This window comes from Geotrypetes seraphini, chromosome 8 (genome assembly GCF_902459505.1).
Source record: "Geotrypetes seraphini chromosome 8, aGeoSer1.1, whole genome shotgun sequence".
Classification (NCBI taxonomy): domain Eukaryota; kingdom Metazoa; phylum Chordata; class Amphibia; order Gymnophiona; family Dermophiidae; genus Geotrypetes; species Geotrypetes seraphini.
The window spans coordinates 116,494,115-116,514,697 of record NC_047091.1 but is presented as its reverse complement, the minus strand read 5'-3'; the positions used below and the strand labels follow the sequence as shown (position 1 = coordinate 116,514,697).

Genomic DNA, 20,583 nt, shown 5'->3' with positions numbered 1-20,583 from the left:
TGGTGGAGACAGAGTGCCTGAATTCAAGAAAGCCTAGGATAGGCACTTGGGATCTCTTAGAGAGAGGAAGAGATAATGGTTACTGCAGATGAGCAGACTGGATGGGCCATTTGGTCTTTATCTGCCATCATGTTTCTTTGGAGTTGTTGAAAAGTGAGAAGAGTCTCCTGGGTCTTAAAAAGAGCCTCTTTAAAGAGATTGTGAAGAGGTAATTTAAGGAGCGCTTTAGGAGGTTTAAAGTCTAATGCCTCAAGAAGCCTGCTCTCAATGTCTGACTCTAGCTTAACAGGTAAAGCTTTTCCCATCTGCTTGATGAATTTACTGAAAGAAAGTCCTTCTGGAGGGGGATCTACATCTTGCTGGTGGAGAAGATGGATCTGATGGGATGTCATATAACTCTGGAGCAGATAATATGGGTTCAAGATCAGAAGCGGTGTTTCGTTGAAAAAGATAAAAACAACACTTGGAACTCCAGGAGATTCTCTATAGGAAGGAGAGAAGGATGCTCCCTTGTTTGAGAAGTATGATGACTGAGACGTCGATACCGGTCATATGAAGAGGAAGATGAAGTTTGTCGATGAGAATGTCTACATCTTGATCTGCATCAAGAACAACAACAATCTGTACCGTGCAATGCACGCTTGGATTTAGATAAGTGTGCATCGGTATTGTGTGGTCTCGATGTCCATCCATGCTTCAAAAGGTGGCTGGAGTTGAGTTAGTATCCTTGGGTCTCGATGTGCCATGCTCAAGCTGGGCCGGTACAGAGGGAATTGATATAAGCACTGGTGCTGTATACAGCTTAAATAGGTCACCAAGCTCCCTCCAAAAGAACTTCTTCAGTTGGTCCTGGAAGGACTGCACTGGTATTGTTGGCTCAACAGTCAGTACCATTGGTGCTGCAGGGAGTCAAGGAGTGAGTGACCTTGATGAGGACGCACACCCTATAGGAGATACAGCCTGTACAGAAGGAGATCGATGATGGCGTCGGCGCTTGGCATGCATTGAGGGACTTGATGCTGATGCCCGCGATGCTAGTGGAGTAGAGGATGGCTTCTTAACAGGTTTACCTGATGCAGGAACAACGTCAGACATCGAAGGAGGTGATAATGACAATACCATCAGCATTGATTTGTTGCCGGAGACCATGGCCAGTCCAAACAAGTTCTCCTGCTGAACATGTCGAGCCTTGAGAGAGCATTTCTGCAGCATAGAACAATGAATGCAAGTGTCCACTTTATGCTCCAGGCCCAGACACTGAATGCATCAGTTGTGCGTGTCAGTGATGGAGATGGGCCGTTGGCAATGGGAGCACTTTTTGAATCCCAGGAGGCGGCCTCGACATGTCAGGAAAAATCTCGGCAGCTAAATCAAAAAAAATCAATGGTGGTAGCCCGAGATGAAAAATCAGTGAGAAAATCCTGAAGGGAGAAGGCCTGAAGGCCAGAGGAAAAAAGTAATGTTACAAAATTTTTTTTAAGAACCGAGAAAGAAACTATTATAGTTAGTAAAAATAAAGAAAACCAAGCTGAAAGGCAAAAACTATGTTGGAAAGGCAACGCAATGTGGACAGAGTCCAAAACACAATTTCTTTGCTCCGCTGAGAATGAAAAAAAACTGAGGAATTGTGAGCCGATGTCAGGCAAGGCAGCACTCACGCATGCAGGCAGTCTCGAAGCTTTTTGAGAAGTTTAAAGTGACAATACACTTTTAGCATTATCCATACCGGGCTCCTTGCATGATGTCACCCACATGTGAGAATATGTTGCCTGCTTGTCCTAGGATAATTCCCTGCTCCACATGTATTTGCAGGTTCAGTGTTTTTAAATTTGAGAGTTTAAAAGAGCCCCAAATTCCTCATGGCTTACATTGACAAGGGCTGTTTTCCTTAATTGACAAGGGGAGCAGAAAATTTCCCAACAATTCAGTTTCTGATTGAATTGGCCAAGTTTTGGTCTGTTTTGGTGGTTTGGTTGGTTTCTGGTGCAGCAGCCAGTAAGTGAGGAACATAACATCTTTTTAGTGACATTTCCTTAGAATTTCACAGGCTACCTACTACACAGTGATTAAATGTGAAAAGGTCAGCACATCACTGTTTGCTGTGGAAAAAGAAAAGATCATTTTAGTTTGTCTCACCTTGGCAGAAAATTTGTTTGAAGACACTGGAAGACAGACAAGAAAAACTTAGTTAAGACTTACATGGAATGCCACACAAACTGCAAGCAGCAGCAAGAACTGCAGAAAGTGCTGCAGTCACAGCAATGTTCTGAACCCCCCTTCACTATTCACTGTTAATTACTTACACCTTCTAAAACAAAGCCCACAGAGCTGGCAATCATGGGGCTTAGAAAGCAGATGCAACAATATTCAAAGCATTACAAAAACTCAGAATGTATGATTCAGACAAGCCTGGAGGGAGCCATAACACAATTCTCTTACTTGTTATTTTTCTCTTTAAGTCCTACCAGGATCAGTCCAGATCTGTGGGTTGTGTCCATCTACTAGCAGAAGGAGAGAAACAAAGTACAATAGTTCATCATGATTTGCCCTATAAGGGCACTGTGCAGGCACAGGAATTCAGTATTTCTCATGACAAAAGCAGCAGGGTGGGAATCTGATTTAAATCAAATAAATTTAAATTACGATTTAAATCACTAAGTCAGAAAGATTAAGTCAGAAAGATTAAGTCAGAAAGATTAAGTCAGAAAGATTAAGTCAGAAAGATTTTATTTAAATCATGGTTTTCTACAGAAAGATTTTTTGCTGTGAAGAAGCACATTATATCTGCAGACACAAATTCAGTTTTGAGAAATACAAACCAACTTCTAGATAGAAAAATTGACCGGTGACATTATGAATGGAATTCATTTATCAAAACATTTAAGAAAAAATTTTTTTTATTGACAACCAGAAGCAAGTACATGACCAAATGGTACAAGTAAGGAAGTTAAAAAACAAAAACAAAAACAGGCAACTAATCTAGATCCCCATCCCCGAAATCCACACTGGCACCACAGGCCCAAAAGGACCACGTCTAGAGACAGGACCAGGTTCCATCCCAAAACTAGCTTAATGTAAGCTCCTGATCGCTTCCAAAAGGATTGTACAAGAGGACAGAGCCAGAAAGCATGAAAAAAGGTAGCCTTCTTACAAAATCATTTAAACACTGCACAAATATATAGTCTCATCCTACATATTAAAACTAATCCTCATTTATGACTAATAACTTTTGGACTATAATTTATCTTAGATAGAAAACTATCTTTAGCTAAAATGAGGAAAGGTTTATTTAAAAACTACAACTTAAATTTTTACAAATCCAATTTCTTTTATTTTTTTAAAAAAATGTTTAAAAAAATTTTCTATCTACCCTGCAAAGCAGTGATATCACCCTTAGTAAGAGGCATTCACAATATATACAGTTGAGTCACATTATTATGACCACTGCCTACTTCTGACTTCAGGGATGCACAGCAAATGAACAAATACACGTGTCACACATAGACTTTGTGCATATATAAGGTGGGATGTCAGCAAGTTTTTATGGTAGATAAATAAAAATATACTATGCAGTTTTACTTTACCTAGAGCAGAAAAATACATTTAGCAGACTCTGCTGGTCATATATACAGGCGAGATTAGGTTGAGTCTGATGTTTGATTACAAATAGGGCTTTTCAATTTTTGCAAACCCCTGCTATCCTAGAACTGAACTAAGCCTTTATGGCTTCAAGGCTGGAGACTAGGCAACTACTATTTCCTCCCTGTCCTAGTCAGACAATAGGAGAACACTTGCAGGGCAGTCAGACAAGATAGCTGCACTGTGCCGTGGGCCACCCAGTATTCCCAACCAAGCCTGGAATAGCGATGTTCAAAATTCCACATGTTCAGCTGGTAACAGTGGCATCACAATCCATAGCCAGGCATGTCCAGATTGAGAACACAAAAACAACCATTAGAGCAGCTGGTCCAAAGACTGCTGACCCATGCTGTCAGTGAAAGAAAATTTAATTGATACAGAAACAGGCAGCATTGCTGCCTTTCAGAAAAAAATTCTGACGGAACACCCCCTCCCCCCCCCCACAACTGCTATCATAAATGCTCAACAAGTGATGCTGGAGAAGAACCACTGCCAACACTCATGAGTTTTAGGTTACTTTTCCTCATAAATTTATGCAGAAGAAAACTGAGCAGTGTTTGAAATCCAGTAGTTTCCCCCTCCCCCCCATGTATGAGAAAGTTACTCCCCAGTTTTGTATATATTTGCTGTTCCTTGAGGAAAGGTGCAGTGACAGCTGACATGGAGAGGAGGAAAGAAGGGACTTGGTACCAAATATTACCTTAAAACTCCAATAACCAAAGATCAGCACCCTTCAATCCACTGAAAGCCAACTTTTTAAAATGGATCAGGAATCTGTCTCAGACACCTGTCTACTTTGTCTGAAAAGAGGAGGCAGAGAGGGGACATGATCGAAACATTCAAGATAATGAAGGGAATAGACTTAGTAGATAGACAGGTTGTTCACCCTTTCCAAGGTAGAGAGAACGAGAGGGCACTCTCTAAAGTTAAAAGGGGATAGATTCCGTACAAACGTAAGGAAAGCAATGTTACTTACCGTAACAGTTGTTATCCAGGGACAGCAGGCAGCTATTCTCACTAATGGGTGACATGATCCAATGGAACCCCGATGCGGACGCTTCTTTGAAGAAAACTTGAAGTTTCGAGTGCCTTCCCGCCCGATGCACCGGGCGTGTCTCCTCAGTTCAGCTAGCTAGCAGAGAAGCTAACCCAGGGGAGGTGGGTGGGATGTGAGAATAGCTGCCTGCTGTCCCTGGATAACAACTGTTACGGTAAGTAATATTGCTTTATCCCAGGACAAGCAGGCAGGTATTCTCACTAATGGGTGACCTCCAAGCTAACCAGAATGGGATGGTGGGAGAGTTGGCAACTTAGGAGAATAAATTTTACAATACTGTTTCTCCAAACTGTCCATCCTGTCTGGAGAAAGTGTCCAGACAATAGTGTGAAGTGAAGGTATGAACCGAGGACCAAGTGGCAGCTTTGCAAATCTCCTCAATCGGTGTTGATCTGAGGAAAGCTACAGAAGCTGCCATCGCTCTGACCTTATGGGCTGTGATTTTTCTGTCAAGGGGCAATCCAGCCTGGGCATAGCAGAATGAGATGCAAGCCACCATCCAGTTGGAGATGGTGCGCTTGGAAACAGGGCGTCCCAACTTGTTCGGATCGAAGGAGATGAAAAGTTGAGGAGCAGATCTGTGAGGTTTGGTGCATTCTAGGTAGAAAGCCAAAGCACGCTTGCAGTCCAGAGTATGAAGAGCCGATTCTCCAGAGTGAGAGTGTGGCTTCGGAAAGAACACTGGCAGGACGATGGATTGGTTGAGATGAAATTCTGAGACAACCTTAGGAAGGAATTTCAGGTGTGTGCGGAGAACCACCTTGTCATGATGGAATACTGTAAAAGGCGGGTCCGCAACCAAGGCTTGTAGCTCATTGACTCTTCGGGCAGAAGTGAGGCCAATGAGAAATACCACTTTCCAAGTGAGATACTTCAGGTGAGCCTTGTGGAGAGGTTCAAATGGAGGCTTCATAAGTTGTGAAAGAACAACATTGAGGTCCCAAACCACTGGAGGTGGTTTGAGGGGAGGGTTGACATGGAACAGCCCTTTCATGAATCTGGAAACCACCGGATGAGCAGATAGAGGTTTCCCTTAGAGAAGCTGGTGGAAAGTAGCAATTGCACTGAGATGGACTCGTATCGAGGAAGACTTGAGGCCAGACTGAGACAGGTGCAAAAGATAGTCCAAAACTGAAGACAAGGAGGAGTGTTGAGGCTCCTGGCATTGGGAAACACACTAGACAGAGAATCTAGACCATTTTGGTGGTAGCATTGCCTAGTATCGGGCTTCCGTGAAGCTTCCAGGATGTCCCTCACCGGTTGGGAAAACTGTAGAGGGGTTACGTTGAGAGGAACCAAGCTGTCAGGTGTAGAGACTGCAGGTTGGGGTGAAGCAGAGATCCTTGATGCTGTGTAAGCAGAGATGGAAAGACTGGTAGAAGGTATGGCTCCCTGCTACTGAGTTGAAGTAGAAGGGAGTACCAAGGTTGTCTGGGCCACTGTGGAGCAATCAGGATCATGGTGGCATGGTCTGACTTCTGCTTGACCAGCGTCTTTTGGATGAGAGGAAATGGAGGAAACGCATATAGAAAGTGATTTGTCCAGGAGGAATGCATCTGCCTCGAGGCGCTGCGGGGTGTAGATCCTGGAGCAGAAGAGAGGCAGTTTGAAGTTGTGGGGGGCTGCAAAGAGGTCTATCTGAGGCGTTCCCCACAGAGAGAAGATGTGATGCAGGGGCGTGGAGTTGAGAGCCCACTCGTGAGGTTGCAGAAGGCGGCTCAAGCTGTCTGCTAGGGCATTGTCCGCTCCCTGAATGTAGACCGCTCTGAGGAAGGTGTTGTTGCGAGTCGCCCAATCCCACACCTTCAGAGCTTCCTAGCAGAGGGAGGTCGATCCCGTGCCTCCCTGCTTGTTCACATAGTACATGGCGACCTGGTTGTCTGTGCGAATGAGGACCACCTGGTCGCGAAGGAGATGTTGAAAGGTCTGGAGAGCGTTGAAGATCGCTCTGAGTTCTAGGAGATTGATGCGGCACTGGCGGTCCGTGCTGGTCCAGTGTCCCTGGGTGCGGAGGCCGTCCAGATGGGCCCCCCCAGGCATGAGTCGACGAGTCGGTCATGAGGACTTTCTAGTGGTGGGGTGTGGAATAACAAGCCTCTGGATAGATTGGAGGAGAGCATCCATCAGCAAAAAGACTGTTGAAGAGCAGGAGTGACCCGGATGAGGCGAGTCAGAGGGTCGGACGTCTGGGACCACTGGGACGCCAGGGTCCATTGGGGGATCCTGAGGTGAAGTCTGGCAAGCGGAATCTTGTGAACTGTAGAGGCCATGTGGCCTAGAAGGACAATCATTTGTCTCGCTGAGATGGATGTGCGAGAGGACACTGAGTGGCAGAGATGAAGGAGAGCATCCCTGCGTGGAGGCGGGAGGAACGCTCTGAGTTGGGTAGTATCCAGAATCGCACCAATGAAGGGAAGAGTCTGGGAAGGTTGCAGGTGGGATTTGGGGAAGTTGATCTCGAATCCCAGATGTTGCAGTAACCAAATTGTCTTCTGGATCGCGAGAGCAGCTCCCTGAGATGTGGAATCCTTGATGAGCCAATCGTCCAGGTAAGGAAACACCTGGAGGCCATGGCTCCTGAGTGCTGTGGCCACCATATCCAGGCATTTGGTGAAGACTCTGGGTGACGAGGACAGGCCGAAGGGTAGCACTCAGTATTGGAGGTGAAGGTGTCCCACCTTGAGTCTGAGGTATTGAAGGGAGGCTGGATGAATTGGAATGTGAGTGTAGGCCTCCTTGAGATCCAGCGAGCATAACCAGTCGTTCTGCTCGAGGAGGGGGTACAGTGATGCCAGGGTCAGCATGCGAAACTTTTCTTTGACCAGATATTTGTTGAGTACCCTGAGGTCCAAGATGGGTCACGGGTCGCCCGTCTTCTTTGGAACAAAGAAGTATCGGGAGTAAAACCCCTTGTTCTGTTGGTCCTGGGGAACCGGTTCGACAGCCCCCAGCTGTAACAAGGCCTGAGCTTCCTGAAGAAGGGCGGTCTGGGTCAAGTTGGAAGGATACTCTCTTGGAGGGTGCTCTGGAGGAGCTCGGTGGAACTGAAGGGAGTATCCTTCTTTTATGATGGAGAGGATCCAGAGGTCTGTGGTGATAAGTCGTCCATCAGTGGTAGAAATGAAGGAGGCGACCTCCGATGGGTGGATTTACTGAGAAAGGGAAGACGATGGAGGAAATGTCCTCTTTGAGACAGTCAAAAGGGCTGGGGAGCCTTAGATGCAGCCTGTGGCTGAGGCTTATGCTGGTGTTTCTGCGGGTGCTGTCTCTTCACAGGCTGTTTGCTGGGGGGAGCCTGTTTTGGAGGGTAGCACCGCTGGTATACCAACGGTGGGTGAGGCTGGCGAGGAGGAGCAGGCCTGGGCTTCAGACGTAGGATGGACTGGAAGGATTGTTCATGGTCAAGTTTCAAGTTTCAAGTTTATTGACTTTTTAATATACCGACCATCACAAAGTATCTGGCCGGTTTACAATAAGATTTATAAAAGTTTAAATATAAAATATAGTGAGTGAACATTAAAACATAATTTGACTAACATGAACGTGTGGATAAGAGGGGAAGGGAGGGGGAAAGTTACATATTTTAGAGAAGAAAGGGAGAAGTAGGGATGGGAAAAAACAGTTTGGGTAGGGTCGCTTTTTTAAAGCGGTTGAATATAGGAATTGGATTGGACGAGTTTATGAATAAAGTGGATGGGGAGAAGAGGGAAGAAGAAAAAACAAAATAAAAAAAAAAATAAGACTATGATAGAGAAAATGCATCCTGAAATAGAAATGTCTTCAAATTGATCTTAAATTTATCTAAATGTTGTTCTTCTCTAAGTTGTTGAGGTAATGCATTCCATAGTGTAGGGGCAACAACTGTAAAATTTATTTTTCGAGTATTATAGTATTCTTTGATAGAAGGGATTCGTAATAGTTTTTGGTCGGTGGACCGATAGCTTCTTTGTCACCGCCTAGATGGATTCGTCGAAAAGGTTGGTGCCAACGCAGGGAACGTTTGCGAGCCTGTCCAGGAGATTGGGATCCATGTTGATGGTCCTCAGCCATGCCAGCCGGCGCATGGCAACTGAGCACGCTGTTGCCCGAGCCGCGAGCTCAAAGGCGTCGTATGAGGACTGCATCAACTGTACCCGGAGCTGGGATAGCGAGGCCAGCGCTTTTTGGAACTCGAAGTGTGCCCTCGTGTCCATGTAGGGCATAAACTTCTGGAATACCGATAGGAGGAATTCCAAGTATGTTGTGAAGTGGAAGTTGTAGTTCAGAACTCTCGAGGCCATCATGGAGTTCTGGTACACTCTCCTGCCGAATTGGTCCATGGTTTTCCCTTCTCTGCCAGGCGGGACGGTGGCATAGACCTGGGAGGGATGGGATCGCTTCAATGATGACTCCAACAAGGACTGGTGGGAGAGTTGAGAGCTGTCGAACCCTTTACGATGGACCGTGCGGTACCTGGTGTCCAGTTTACTCGGGACAGCAGGGATGGAGTAAGGTGTCTCAAGGCATCGAGCGAAGGTCTGGTCCAGAAGCTTGTGCAACGGAAGCTTAAGGGACTCAGCGGGTGGTTGAGGGAGGTGCATAGTCTCCAGGTATTCCTTTGAGAATTTGGAACCCATGTCCTCAGCCATCTGTCGGAGGAATGAGGAGAAGGACAGTTGGTCTGCCGTTGCCTGGCTCCGTGATGGGCTCGATGAGGTCGAGGCTTCCGGGTCCGCTGGGGACAGGGATCGAGATGGTGAGAAAGATCCCGTTGTGTCCTCGAGTTCTGGCATAGGTGGAGGTGAGTACTCCAGGTATGCTTGTTTTCGCCGAGGCGAGGCATGTCTGGATGAATGCCTCAAGGAATGCCTCGATCGGTGTCGAGAGGTTGGCCTCGATGGACGGGGCGAGGTAGGCTTCGTTGAGGCCCCCAGGTAGTGGATGGGGCTGGAAGCGGTCGATCGAAACAGGGGTTGCTGTCGTAGAGAATCGAACCCCGTCGGGGTGATCGGTTCCAATGGAGGCACTCGCAAAGACTCTGCTCCTTGCATCGAGTGATTCGGCTCCAACGGAGGCACTCGCAAAGATTCTGCTCCTTGCATCAAGTGTGTCGGTTCCAAAGGCATGGGCAAAGACTCTGCTCCTTGCGATGCATGCATTGTTGCCAGACCGGACACTGGCAGAGACTCTGCTCCCTGTTGAGAGTGTGTTCCCCACTGAGGCACTGGAGGCAGCTCGACCTCGCGGGAGGCCTCGTGTGCCCAGGCTGGATTTGGGATAGAAGCTGTGGCCCCATCGTGGTAAAGAGCTCGATGAAGTACTTCTGTAGCATGGCCTGGAACGAGACCAGCAAGGATGGATCCACATCTGAAATGGGACCACCTGCGCAGGCCTCGCGTTCCTTCGGAGTAGCGTGTGAGTGCTTGGACTTCGAGGCCTTGGGCACTTTCAACACGACTGGGGGAATGGGCTGCTGGGCTACCTGACCTGAGGAGGTTGAGGAAGGCAACGCAGCAGGCGCTGGAGTCTGAGCCGGAACAAACGAGGCGGGCTTGATGAGACTCGGCGCCGCAGAGGTGGAAGACTGTGGGGCTGCGGATGATGTCGAAGGTGCGGGTCCCTTTGAGGTCGACGGCTCCGTCGAGGACTCCATGAAGAGCGATTTACCACAGGACGCAACAGCACTTGAAAGCACATGCGGTGAGTGTGGAGCAAGGCCGGCACGATTTCGGAAGATGTTCAGGCCCGAGACACCGAATACAGCGTCAATGAGGGTCCATTAGCGAAATCACGCACTGGCACTTGGCACACTTTTTGAAACCGGTGATAGGCCGGGACATAGGCTGGAAAAGCTCCGCTGCAAGATCGAAGCCGCGGGGCTGTGGCCACGTGGCCTGCCCAATCGAACGGTACGAAGAAATTTTTTTTTAAAAACAATAAAACACGATGAAAATCAGTGATTACGATCAATTAAAATCAAAACTGCAGACTTAGAAGGCACAAGCGAAGGGACTTTGCGCAGAGAGTCAAAGACGGACTTCTCGGCTCCGCGGAAAAGTAAGAACTGAGGAGACACGCCCGGTGCATCGGGCGGGAAGGCACTCGCGCATGCGGGCAACTCGAAACTTCGAGTTTTCTTCAAAGAAGCGTCCGCATCGGGGCTCCGTTGGATCACGTCACCCATTAGTGAGAATACCTGCCTGCTTGTCCTGGGATAAGTTCTTTTTCACCCAGAGAGTGGTGGAAAACTAGAACACTCTTCTGCAGGCTGTTATAGGGGAAAATACCCTCCAGGGATTCAAGATAAAGTTAGATAAGGTCCTGCTGAACCAGAACGTACGCAGGTAAGGCTAGTCTCAGTTAGGGCACTGGTCTTTGACCTAAGGGCCGCCGCAAGAGCAGACTGCTGGGCACGATGGACCACTGGTCTGACCTAGCAGCGGCAATTGTTATGTTCTTAACCTCCCTATCTCCAAATATTCTGGAAAAAAAAAGGAGGGACTCGGAACCAACCATTTCCTCTTCCTCCCCAATTCCTCCCAGTATTGAAATAGATTAGCTCTACATGACCAGAAAACTGGTTTAGGAGCTCAGACAGGGCAATCCAGCCCAGAACCTGCACTGTGCGACATCCATTAGGGGAGAGAAAATACTGAATACCTGTGCCTGCATTGCAATGCCCTTATAGGGCAAATCATGAGGAACTACTTTGTTTCTCCATCCACTAGTAGATAACACACACCCACAGGTCTAGACTGGTCTAGAAAGGGCGACAGAGAATGCAAGGTTTCAGTTTGTTGTTCATTGAGCTGTAAATGTTACAAGCATGCAGTCGGGTAAGCAAGCTGGTTGCCTCAAAAGTCAGGTCTAGCCAAAATCTCTCTCTTCCCCTTTAACACACAACATTACCTTGAAACATGATTTTTGTCCTGTCCAGAGGAGCCACAGCTGTCTTGGCAACAGCGCCAGCCAGTGCCCCCGACACCAAGGAATGGATCACCTGCTTGTAATCCTTGGCTCCCTATAAACAAAGGAAGAATTTTTTAGCTCCATTAACTACTCAAGTGCCCCTCTCTTTGCCAGATAGTTGGCAACATCTTTCCAAATCAAAAAACAATTAAAGGCACTACAAGAGAATATAGTTATCATCTACAATCAATTTTCCATTAACAAAATATAAAAATATAAACCTTGTGCATGACATACTGCGACTCTTTAGTACATGGCTACAGCAAATATTAGAAAAGGACCAAACAATGAAAACCTCCCCCATTAACCCAACCCCTCCAATATCTCTAGTTTCAATAATATTTCCTGTCTACCCCTCCCACCCAGCTTATTTATGGTTACACAGAAAGGGGTTAGGATCTACATGGCATGAATGTGCATGAGGCAAGTCTCTTTCAATTGAAAGGAAACGCTGGAATAAGGCAACATAGGATGAAGGTGAAATAGGACAGACTATGAAGTAATCTCAGAAAATACTTTTTAATGGAAAGGGTGGTAAATGCGTAGAAAGGTCTTCTGGTGGAGGTGGTGGAAAAAGTGAGTTCAATAAAGGTTGAAACAAGAAGAGAGAAGAAGGGACAGTAGATGGCATAGGCAGACTAGATATAAAAATGAAGGTACCGTATTTTTCGCTCTATAAGACGCACCCGACCATAAGACACACCCACCTATAGAGGAGGAAAACCCAAGACAAAAATTCCCACCGCCCTGCCCTGTACTCCCTCTGGTGGTCTAGTGGTAGGTCTTAAAGAGCGAAAAATCCATAGGTAGCATAGAACTGACTGACTGCAGCCAATCAGGAAGCGGCGCCGGACCAGGCAGGAACACAAGACAGCATACACCTGCCTTCTGCGCTGCTCTGCCCGAACTGAAGAGCTGTTCGGCGAGGGAAACAGGCAGGAGCGCAGAAAGGGGCCTTTAAAAAAAAAAGGTTTATAGAAAATTGGCGAAATTATCTAAAAAGAAAATTATAAAAGAAACTGAGAACTATAGCACTGAGATAGGGTCACAATATCCTAAATATAGGGCTCAAAGATTGTTAACATTCAGGCGAGACATAGCCACGAAATTTGTCAATTGTGATGGTTCAAAAAACACATATTTAAGAGTACGGTGATATACAATACATTTACACGGATGTCTCAAATAAAAGGTTGCCCCCAAAGATAAAACCTCAGGTTTCAAAAGAAGAAATTCACGGCGGCGCCTTTGTGTCTCCCGTGCCAAATCTGGGAACTTTTGTATTTTATAACCAAGAAAGCTTTTTTGTCTATTTTTAAAGAAAAGTTTTAACAACCATGTTTTATCAATTGGCAAAGCTAAAGTAATAATCATGGTGGCTGGTGACGCTAAATCCTTCTCAGATGTTTCTAAGATCTGTGATATATTTAGAAGTTCTTGATCTGAAGGTTTTTCTTTTAGTTGTTGATTTTGTTCTTTATCAGGCAAATAATTCTTGGATCCTAATTGTGGACTTGAGCATAAATAGTATATTTGTTTAATTTAAGATTTATATTGCTTTGTATTTGATATCTATCCTATTCTTGCTTTCTGTACAAGTGTAATACTTGAAATTTAAGTTGAAAATAATAAATTAATTAATTTAAAAAAAAAAAAAGGTACCGGAGGGGCTGCCTACAGGGGGTATTCGCTCCATAAGATGTACCCTTATTTCTACCTCCTTTTTGGGGGTGGAAAAAGTGCATCTTATGGAGTGAAAATTACAGTTGATAAAAGGTCATATGGCCTATGTTTCTATGATGTAGAGTCAGGGTGGGACTGATGAGCCTGCTGCCAAAACAGAGGAACCAAAAGCAGCATCTTACTTGGCCACCACATTGAACCTGTAAAACTTGGTAAAAGTATGAAAGGAGGACCAGGTAGAAGACATGCAAGTCTTCTCCAAAGAGATCGCAGACAACTTTACCCAAGAGGAAGAAATGCCTCTAGTGCAATGAGTCCTCACAGAAAGAGCTTCTTTATGGTGGCGAAATAGCCATACAGATCTATCTTGAAATGATGGCTTTTGAAGCCAGCTTGCCCTTACTGGCACAACCCACCAGAACGAACAGATGGTCAAATACCCAAAACTCATTTGTGACCTCCAAGTACTGCAACAAAAGTCTGCGTATATCCAGCAACCTCGACACTCGGTCCTGCTCTTTCAATCGTGAGGGAATAAAGGTAGGCAGCTGGACCTCCTGATTAATATGGAAACTAGCGACCACCTTCATAAGGAAGGTGGGAACAGTGCACAGAACATGCAGGAATCCGTAATCCAAAGAAAAGGATCCCTGCAGGATAAAGTCTGAAACAAACTCTAAGGGCTGAGGTTATGGCCACCAAGAAAGCAGTCTTAGCAGTGAGGTCCATTAAGGATGCCTGCTCCAGAAGCTCATAGGGTGAATAAACTAGATTGAGATTCCAAGTCAGACAGGGTAACCACAGCAGAGGCTGAAGTCTTGATGCGCCCCTAAGAAACCTGACAACATCTGCAGCCTAAGAGCTTCTCAGAGGCTTAGGACCAAGACAAGAAAGACCAGCAATCTGAACCTCAGAGAACTAATGGACAGACCCTTTTCCAGCCCATCCTGAAGGAACGTCAGAATCAGAGGTATTGAAGGTAAGGACAGATTCTCATTTTTCTGGACGCACCAAGATTGATAACATCTCCAAGCCTTTGGTGCTTTAATTCCAAGACATACTATTTGGAGGCTTAAGACTTGCCCCATCTGTCTTCAACTTGCTAGTATTAAGGAGGAGCTCTGCAAACTTAAACAGGAATTGAATACAATTAAAGCAGCTTCCATCACTCCACAAAATCATACCAACTTACCACCTCTACCTCAAAGAATAAAACAGCCCAGGAATAAATGGGTCACAGTAGGCTCAGGAAGACTGCGACATGTAACACAGAAACATCCACCTTCACAAATATTACCTCTACAGAATTCCTTCGCTCCACTAGTGCACTGCGATACTCAAGAAAACAGAAGGGAGGTGGGACTTGAACCAATGAAGGTAACTCAAGAGTACAAGCGCACCCTAAGCACAAATAAAAAAGCCAAAAACAAAAAACTATTACTGTTGGGGGATTCCATCATCAGAGGCATTAACCTTGGAACACAAGGCGAGGAGACCAAAATAGTGAAATGTCTTCCAGGATCCTCAGCTACCAGGAGTTCCAGGCAAATACAGATTATAATTAAGGAAGAAACTAAGGATTTTAACACTAATGTTGTTATCTATCTAGGAACAAATGACCTGGCCAACAACTCCATACTTGCAGCACAGAAAGCTTTTCGGGAGCTTGGTGAGACGTGAAACCTTTTGTAAAGACTTTAGATTTTTCTGAAATACTGCCTGCATGTGGAAAGGGAGAGCAAAGAGTGAAAAACACAGAGGACTTTAATAGATGGCTCAAAGCCTGGTATCATCAAGAAGGCTTCAGGTACATAGGAGGATGGGGAAATACATGGAAGGACAAGAAGCTATATTGCACTGATGGGCTACTTATTACTACAGCAGGAAAAAGAAACCTTGCAGAGAAATTTAGACAATATTTTTCTAGACATTTAAACTAGAATGTGGGGGTGGTGTATGTACGAAGGACAATTATAGAGACCACCCCCGGCAAAAAGAAAAGATGTGATAGTAGTAAAGACTGCAACATAAATAATATCAGCAACTCATTTCTTAGTATTGCAACGGAAAGTGAAACGAAACAAAAATCCATACGAAAAAGGAGATTATCGCTGAAAAATAACTGGAAAGCGATGACCACAAATGCTTGCAGTCTAAGCAACAACGTTCATGATCTGCAAGCCCTGATGTTGGAGGCAGATCTAGATATTGTCGCTATCACAGAGACATGGTTCAGTGAATCACATGGATGGGATGCAATCATATCGGGATATAATCTTTTTAGGAAGGACAGAGATGGTCAAAAAGGTGGAGGAGTAGCTCTCTATGTAAAGATCAATATCCAAGCGACTGAAATGCAAGGGACCTGGGGAGAGGAAGAAGCGATATGGATCGCTCTGAAAAGAGAAGATGGAACTTCTATCTACATGGGTGTAGTCTACAGACCTCCGACTCAATCGCAGAAAATTGATAAGGATCTGATTGTGGATATCCAAAAGTTTGGAAGGAAAGAGGAGGTAAGTTTGGAAGGAAAGAGGAGATTCTGCTGTTGGGAGATTTCAACCTGACAGATGCGGACTGGAATGTTCCGTCTGCGGAATCGGAAAGAAGTAGGGAGATTGTGGATGCCTTTCAAGAGGCTCTGCTCAGACAAATGGTGATGCAACCCACAAGGGAAAAAGCGATATTGGATCTGGTCCTCACAAATGGAGAGAGTATCTCTAATGTTCGAGTGGGTGCTCACCTGGGAAGTAGCGATCATCAAAGGGTTTGGTTTGATTTAACGGCTAAAGTGGAGAGTGGCTGCACGATACTTAAAGTCCTAGATTTCAAACGTACGGACTTTAATGCAATGGGAGAGTACCTGAAGAAAGAGCTGTTAGGATGGGAGGACATAAGAGAAGTGTTAAGACAGTGGTCTAAGCTGAAAGGAGCGATAAAAATGGCTACAGACCTTTATGTGAAGAAAATCAATAAAAACAAGAGAAAAAGGAAGCCGATATGTTTCTCCAACCTAGTGGCTGAGAAAATAAAGGCGAAAGAGTTGGCGTTCGTGAAATATAAAAAAACCCAAGAAGTGGAGAGCAGAAAGGACTACAGGGTGAAAATGAAAGAAGCCATGAGAGAGATATGTCTGGCGAAAGCACAGGCGGAAGAACAAATGGCTAAAAATGTAAAAATGGGAGACAAAAATTTTCTCTGATATATTAGTGAAAGGAGGAAGATGAAAAATGGAATTGCTAGGCTAAAACATGCTGGGAACCAATATGTGGAGTGATGAGGAGAAAGCGAATGTGCTAAACAAATACTTCTGTTCTGTGTTCACAGAAGAAAATCCTGGAGAAGGACCGAGATTGTCTGGCAAAGTTACACGAGAAAATGGAGTAGATTCTGCGCCGTTCATGGAGGTGGGTGTTTATGAGCAACTTGAAAAACTGAAGGTGGACAAAGCGATGGGACCTGACAGGATCCATCCCAGGATACTAAGGGAGCTAAGAGAGGTTCTGGCGAGTCCTATTAAAGACTTGTTCAACAAATCTCTGGAGACGGGAGTGATTCCTGGGGATTGGAGGAGAGCGGATGTGGTCCCTATTCGTAAAAGTGGTCACAGGGATGAAGCAGGAAACTACAGGCCGGTGAGCCTCACTTCAGTTGTTGGAAAAATAATGGAAGTGTTGCTGAAAGAAAGGATAGTGTACTTCATTGAATCTAATGAGTTACAGGATCCGAGGCAACATGGCTTTACAAAAGGTAAATCATGCCAAATGAACCTGATTGAATTTTTTGATTGGGTGACCAGAGAGCTGGATCGAGGACATATGCTAAATGTAATTTACTTGGATTTCAGCAAAGCCTTTGATACAGTTCCTCATAGGAGGCTGTTGAACAAACTTGAAGGGCTGAAGTTAGGACCCAAAGTGGTGAACTGGGTCAGAAACTGGCTGTCGGACAGACGCCAGAGGGTGGTTAAAGGAAGTCGCTCGAAGGAAGGAAAGGTGAGTAGTGGAGTCCCTCAGGGTTCGGTGCTGGGGCCAATCCTGTTCAATATGTTTGTGAGTGACATTGCTGAAGGGTTAGAAGGAAAAGTGTGCCTTTTTGCAGATGATACCAATATTTGTAACAGAGTAGACACCGAAGAGGGAATGGAAAATATGAAAAAGGATCTGCAAAAGTTAGAGTCTAATGCCTGGCAACTAAAATTCAATGCAAAGAAATGCAGAGTAATGCATTTGGGGATTAATAATAGGAAGGAACTGTATATGCTGGGAGGAGAGAAGCTGATATGCACGGACCGGGAGAGGAACCTTGGAGTGATAGTGTCCAAAGATCTAAAGGTGAAAAAACAGTGTGACAAGGCAGTGGCTGCTGCCAGAAGGATGCTGGGCTGTATAAAGAGAGGCGTAGTCAGTAGAAGGACGAAGGTGTTGATGCCCCTGTACAGGTCATTGGTAAGGCCCCACTTGGAGTATTGTGTTCAGTTTTGGAGACCGTATCTGGCGAAGGATGTAAGAAGACTTGAGGCGGTCCAGAGGAGGGCGACGAAAATGATAGGAGGCTTGCGCCAGAAGACGTATGAGGAGAGACTGGAAGCCCTGAATATGTATACCCTAGAGGAAAGGAGAGACAGGGGAGGTATGATTCAGACGTTCAAATACTTGAAGGGTATTAACGTAGAACAAAATCTTTTCCAGAGAAAGGAAAATGGTAAAAACCAGAGGACATAATTTGAGGTTGGGGGGTGGTAGATTCAGGGGCAATGTTAGGAAATTCTACTTTACGGAGAGGGTAGTGGATGCCTGGAATCCGCTCCCGAGAGATGTGGTGGAGAATAAAACTGTGACTGAGTTCAAAGAAGCGTAGGATGAACACAGAGGATTTAGAATCAGAAAATAATATTAAATATTGAACTAAGGCCAGTACTGGGCAGACTTGCACGGTCTGTGTCTGTATATGGCCGTTTGGTGGAGGATGGGCTGGGGAGGGCTTCAATGGCTGGGAGGGTGTAGATGGGCTGGAGTAAGTCTTAACAGAGATTTCGGCAGTTGGAACCCAAGCACAGTACCGGGTAAAGCTTTGGATTCTTGCCTAGAAATAGCTAAGAAGAAAAAATTTAAATTGAATCAGGTTAGGCAGACTGGATGGACCATTCGGGTCTTTATCTGTCATCTACTATGTGAGGAGTAGTGGCTCGTGGCCAGCAGGGGGTGGTGTTTATGGGACGGTAATGGGAATGGATGTCAGACCATGATAGTGCAGTATTTTTTGTGGAGTTTTTCTACAAAAGCGCCTGTTTTTCGTATGATTCTGGGTAATTCTAGTTAGATAATTATGTGTCAGTTAAGGACCGCGCCCAAATAGAAGCGTACGAAAAACAGGTGAATAAAACATCTAAATATAATGTACCTAAGGCCAGAAGAGAAAACACACTAAAGATTAAAATAAGGGAAAGAATGGTGTTTTTCTTGTGTATTTTGCTGTTGGGTCAGATCAGAAAGGAAACCAAAGGAATTCATTTTGAGTTCTCTGTCTTTGCCATATTTTCTGTCTTTTGGAATCCATCTTGGGTTCTTGGAATCCATTTTGTGTGTCCAGGTCTTTGTTCTCAGCATCGTGGTGTTAATTAATACCACATGTGCTGTAGACTGGCTAGGAAAATAATGTGTTCTAAACTAAGATATAAAATGCATGAAGTATGAATGGCCAAGACATGAATGAAATTATGAATGTTTGGGGCCCCTGAATGTGATATGTGGTGATATAAATGGTTTATAAAAATAACTCTAAGGAAAAATCCTGAGCACAACATCTGGAAATAATTAGAGTCAGAGACTGTTGCTTCAATCTTAAGCATAGGAAGGGGGGCATTGGAAGCCCACGCTTAGCACTGTGTCAGTGTAACATGAAGCTGTCAGCTTTTCCTCCTCCAGACTAAAGTTACTGTGTAAGGCTGAACCTGTCAATTTACGGGGAGGTTGAGGACTTTTCAGCACCATGTTAATAATTGTAGATTCTCTTGCATAATGTTATAATGTTACCGTATTTGCCGGCGTATAAGACGACTTTTTAGTACCTTAAAATCCTCCCCAAAGTCGGGGGTCGTCTTATACGCCGGGTACAGTTTACATGCCCTTACTTGCGGGGCTGGATGTACTCAGTCGCGCGGCTCTTCTTCTCCCTACCTTCTCTGCTTGCAGCACAGAGCCGAACGGAAGTCTTCCCGACGTCAGCGCTGACGTCGGAGGGGAGGGAGGGCTTAAACAAAGCTTAAACAAAGCCCTCCCTCCCTCCGACATCAGCGCTGACGTCGGGAAGACTTCCGTTCGGCTCTGCTGCAGGCATGGCAGGTAAGGAGAGAGAGAGTACCAAGAGAGAGGGGCGGCCGCCCCGCCCCGGTTGCAGCACAGCCGGCCAGGTCCCCTTACTTTTGTGGCACTTCCCCGACCGACCGATAACAGCCCGGGTCCGACAATCCTCCCTGCCCTGTAGCCGCGAATCTAAATTACCTTCTTACAGCAGCTGTAAGAAGGTAATTTAGATTCGCGGTTAAGGGCAGGGAAGTTTGTCGGACCCGGGCTGTTGTCGGTCGGTCGGGGAAGTGCCACAAAAGTAAGGGGACCTGGCTGGCTGTGCTGCACCCGGGGCGGTAGAGAAGGGGGGGAAGGACTCTGAAAGCACTTGAAGACAGAGGAGGGAGAAGAACGCTGAAAGCACATGGGGGAATACAAAGGGGTGGAGAAGGAAGAAGGGGTCGTCTTATACGGCGAGTATAACACAAAACTCTATTTTTTAACTAAAAGTTGGGGGGTCGTCTTATACGCCCAGTCGTCCTATACGCCGGCAAATACGGTACTTTAGAAATCAAAAGTAAGTTTCTAAAACTGCCTAACTTGGAAACATGGAGGAATGTTTCCTTTGTCTAAACTTTTAAGACCACCTCTTTGGTGAATTGTTATTGGTTGTTATACTGATGATGTAATGTAATGTAATGTAATTTATTTCTTATATACCGCTAATCCGTTAGGTTCTAAGCGGTTTACAGAAAATATACATTAGGGTGCATCACGGAGCTAAAAGTTATATAATAGAATGAAATGAGATATGAGACCGAGACCGTTATGAGAAGGCCAGCATTTGGCCACTATGACGATCTCCCATTAGCGCAACTGTTAAGCAATTATGTTGACGCTTTTGATCTCATAATGGAAAATAGAAACAATAATTCAATAAATCTTGGTTATAATTTTTGAAACCTTGCG

At 45.3% G+C, this 20,583-nt stretch overlaps 1 protein-coding gene across 3 annotated transcripts in view; it reads right to left on the bottom strand.

The window, feature by feature from the left end:
- The window catches only part of SLC25A42 (solute carrier family 25 member 42), a 79,289-nt gene that overhangs the window by 38,591 nt on the left and 20,115 nt on the right, over nt 1–20,583 (bottom strand). For all 3 annotated transcript variants that reach the window (XM_033956371.1, XM_033956372.1, XM_033956373.1), the window contains exons 3-4: nt 11,585–11,696; nt 2,137–2,162 (exon numbers count right to left, since the gene is read on the bottom strand). In XM_033956371.1, the coding sequence (XP_033812262.1) occupies nt 2,137–2,162; nt 11,585–11,696 (138 nt within the window). The remainder of the gene's footprint in view (nt 1–2,136; nt 2,163–11,584; nt 11,697–20,583) is intronic.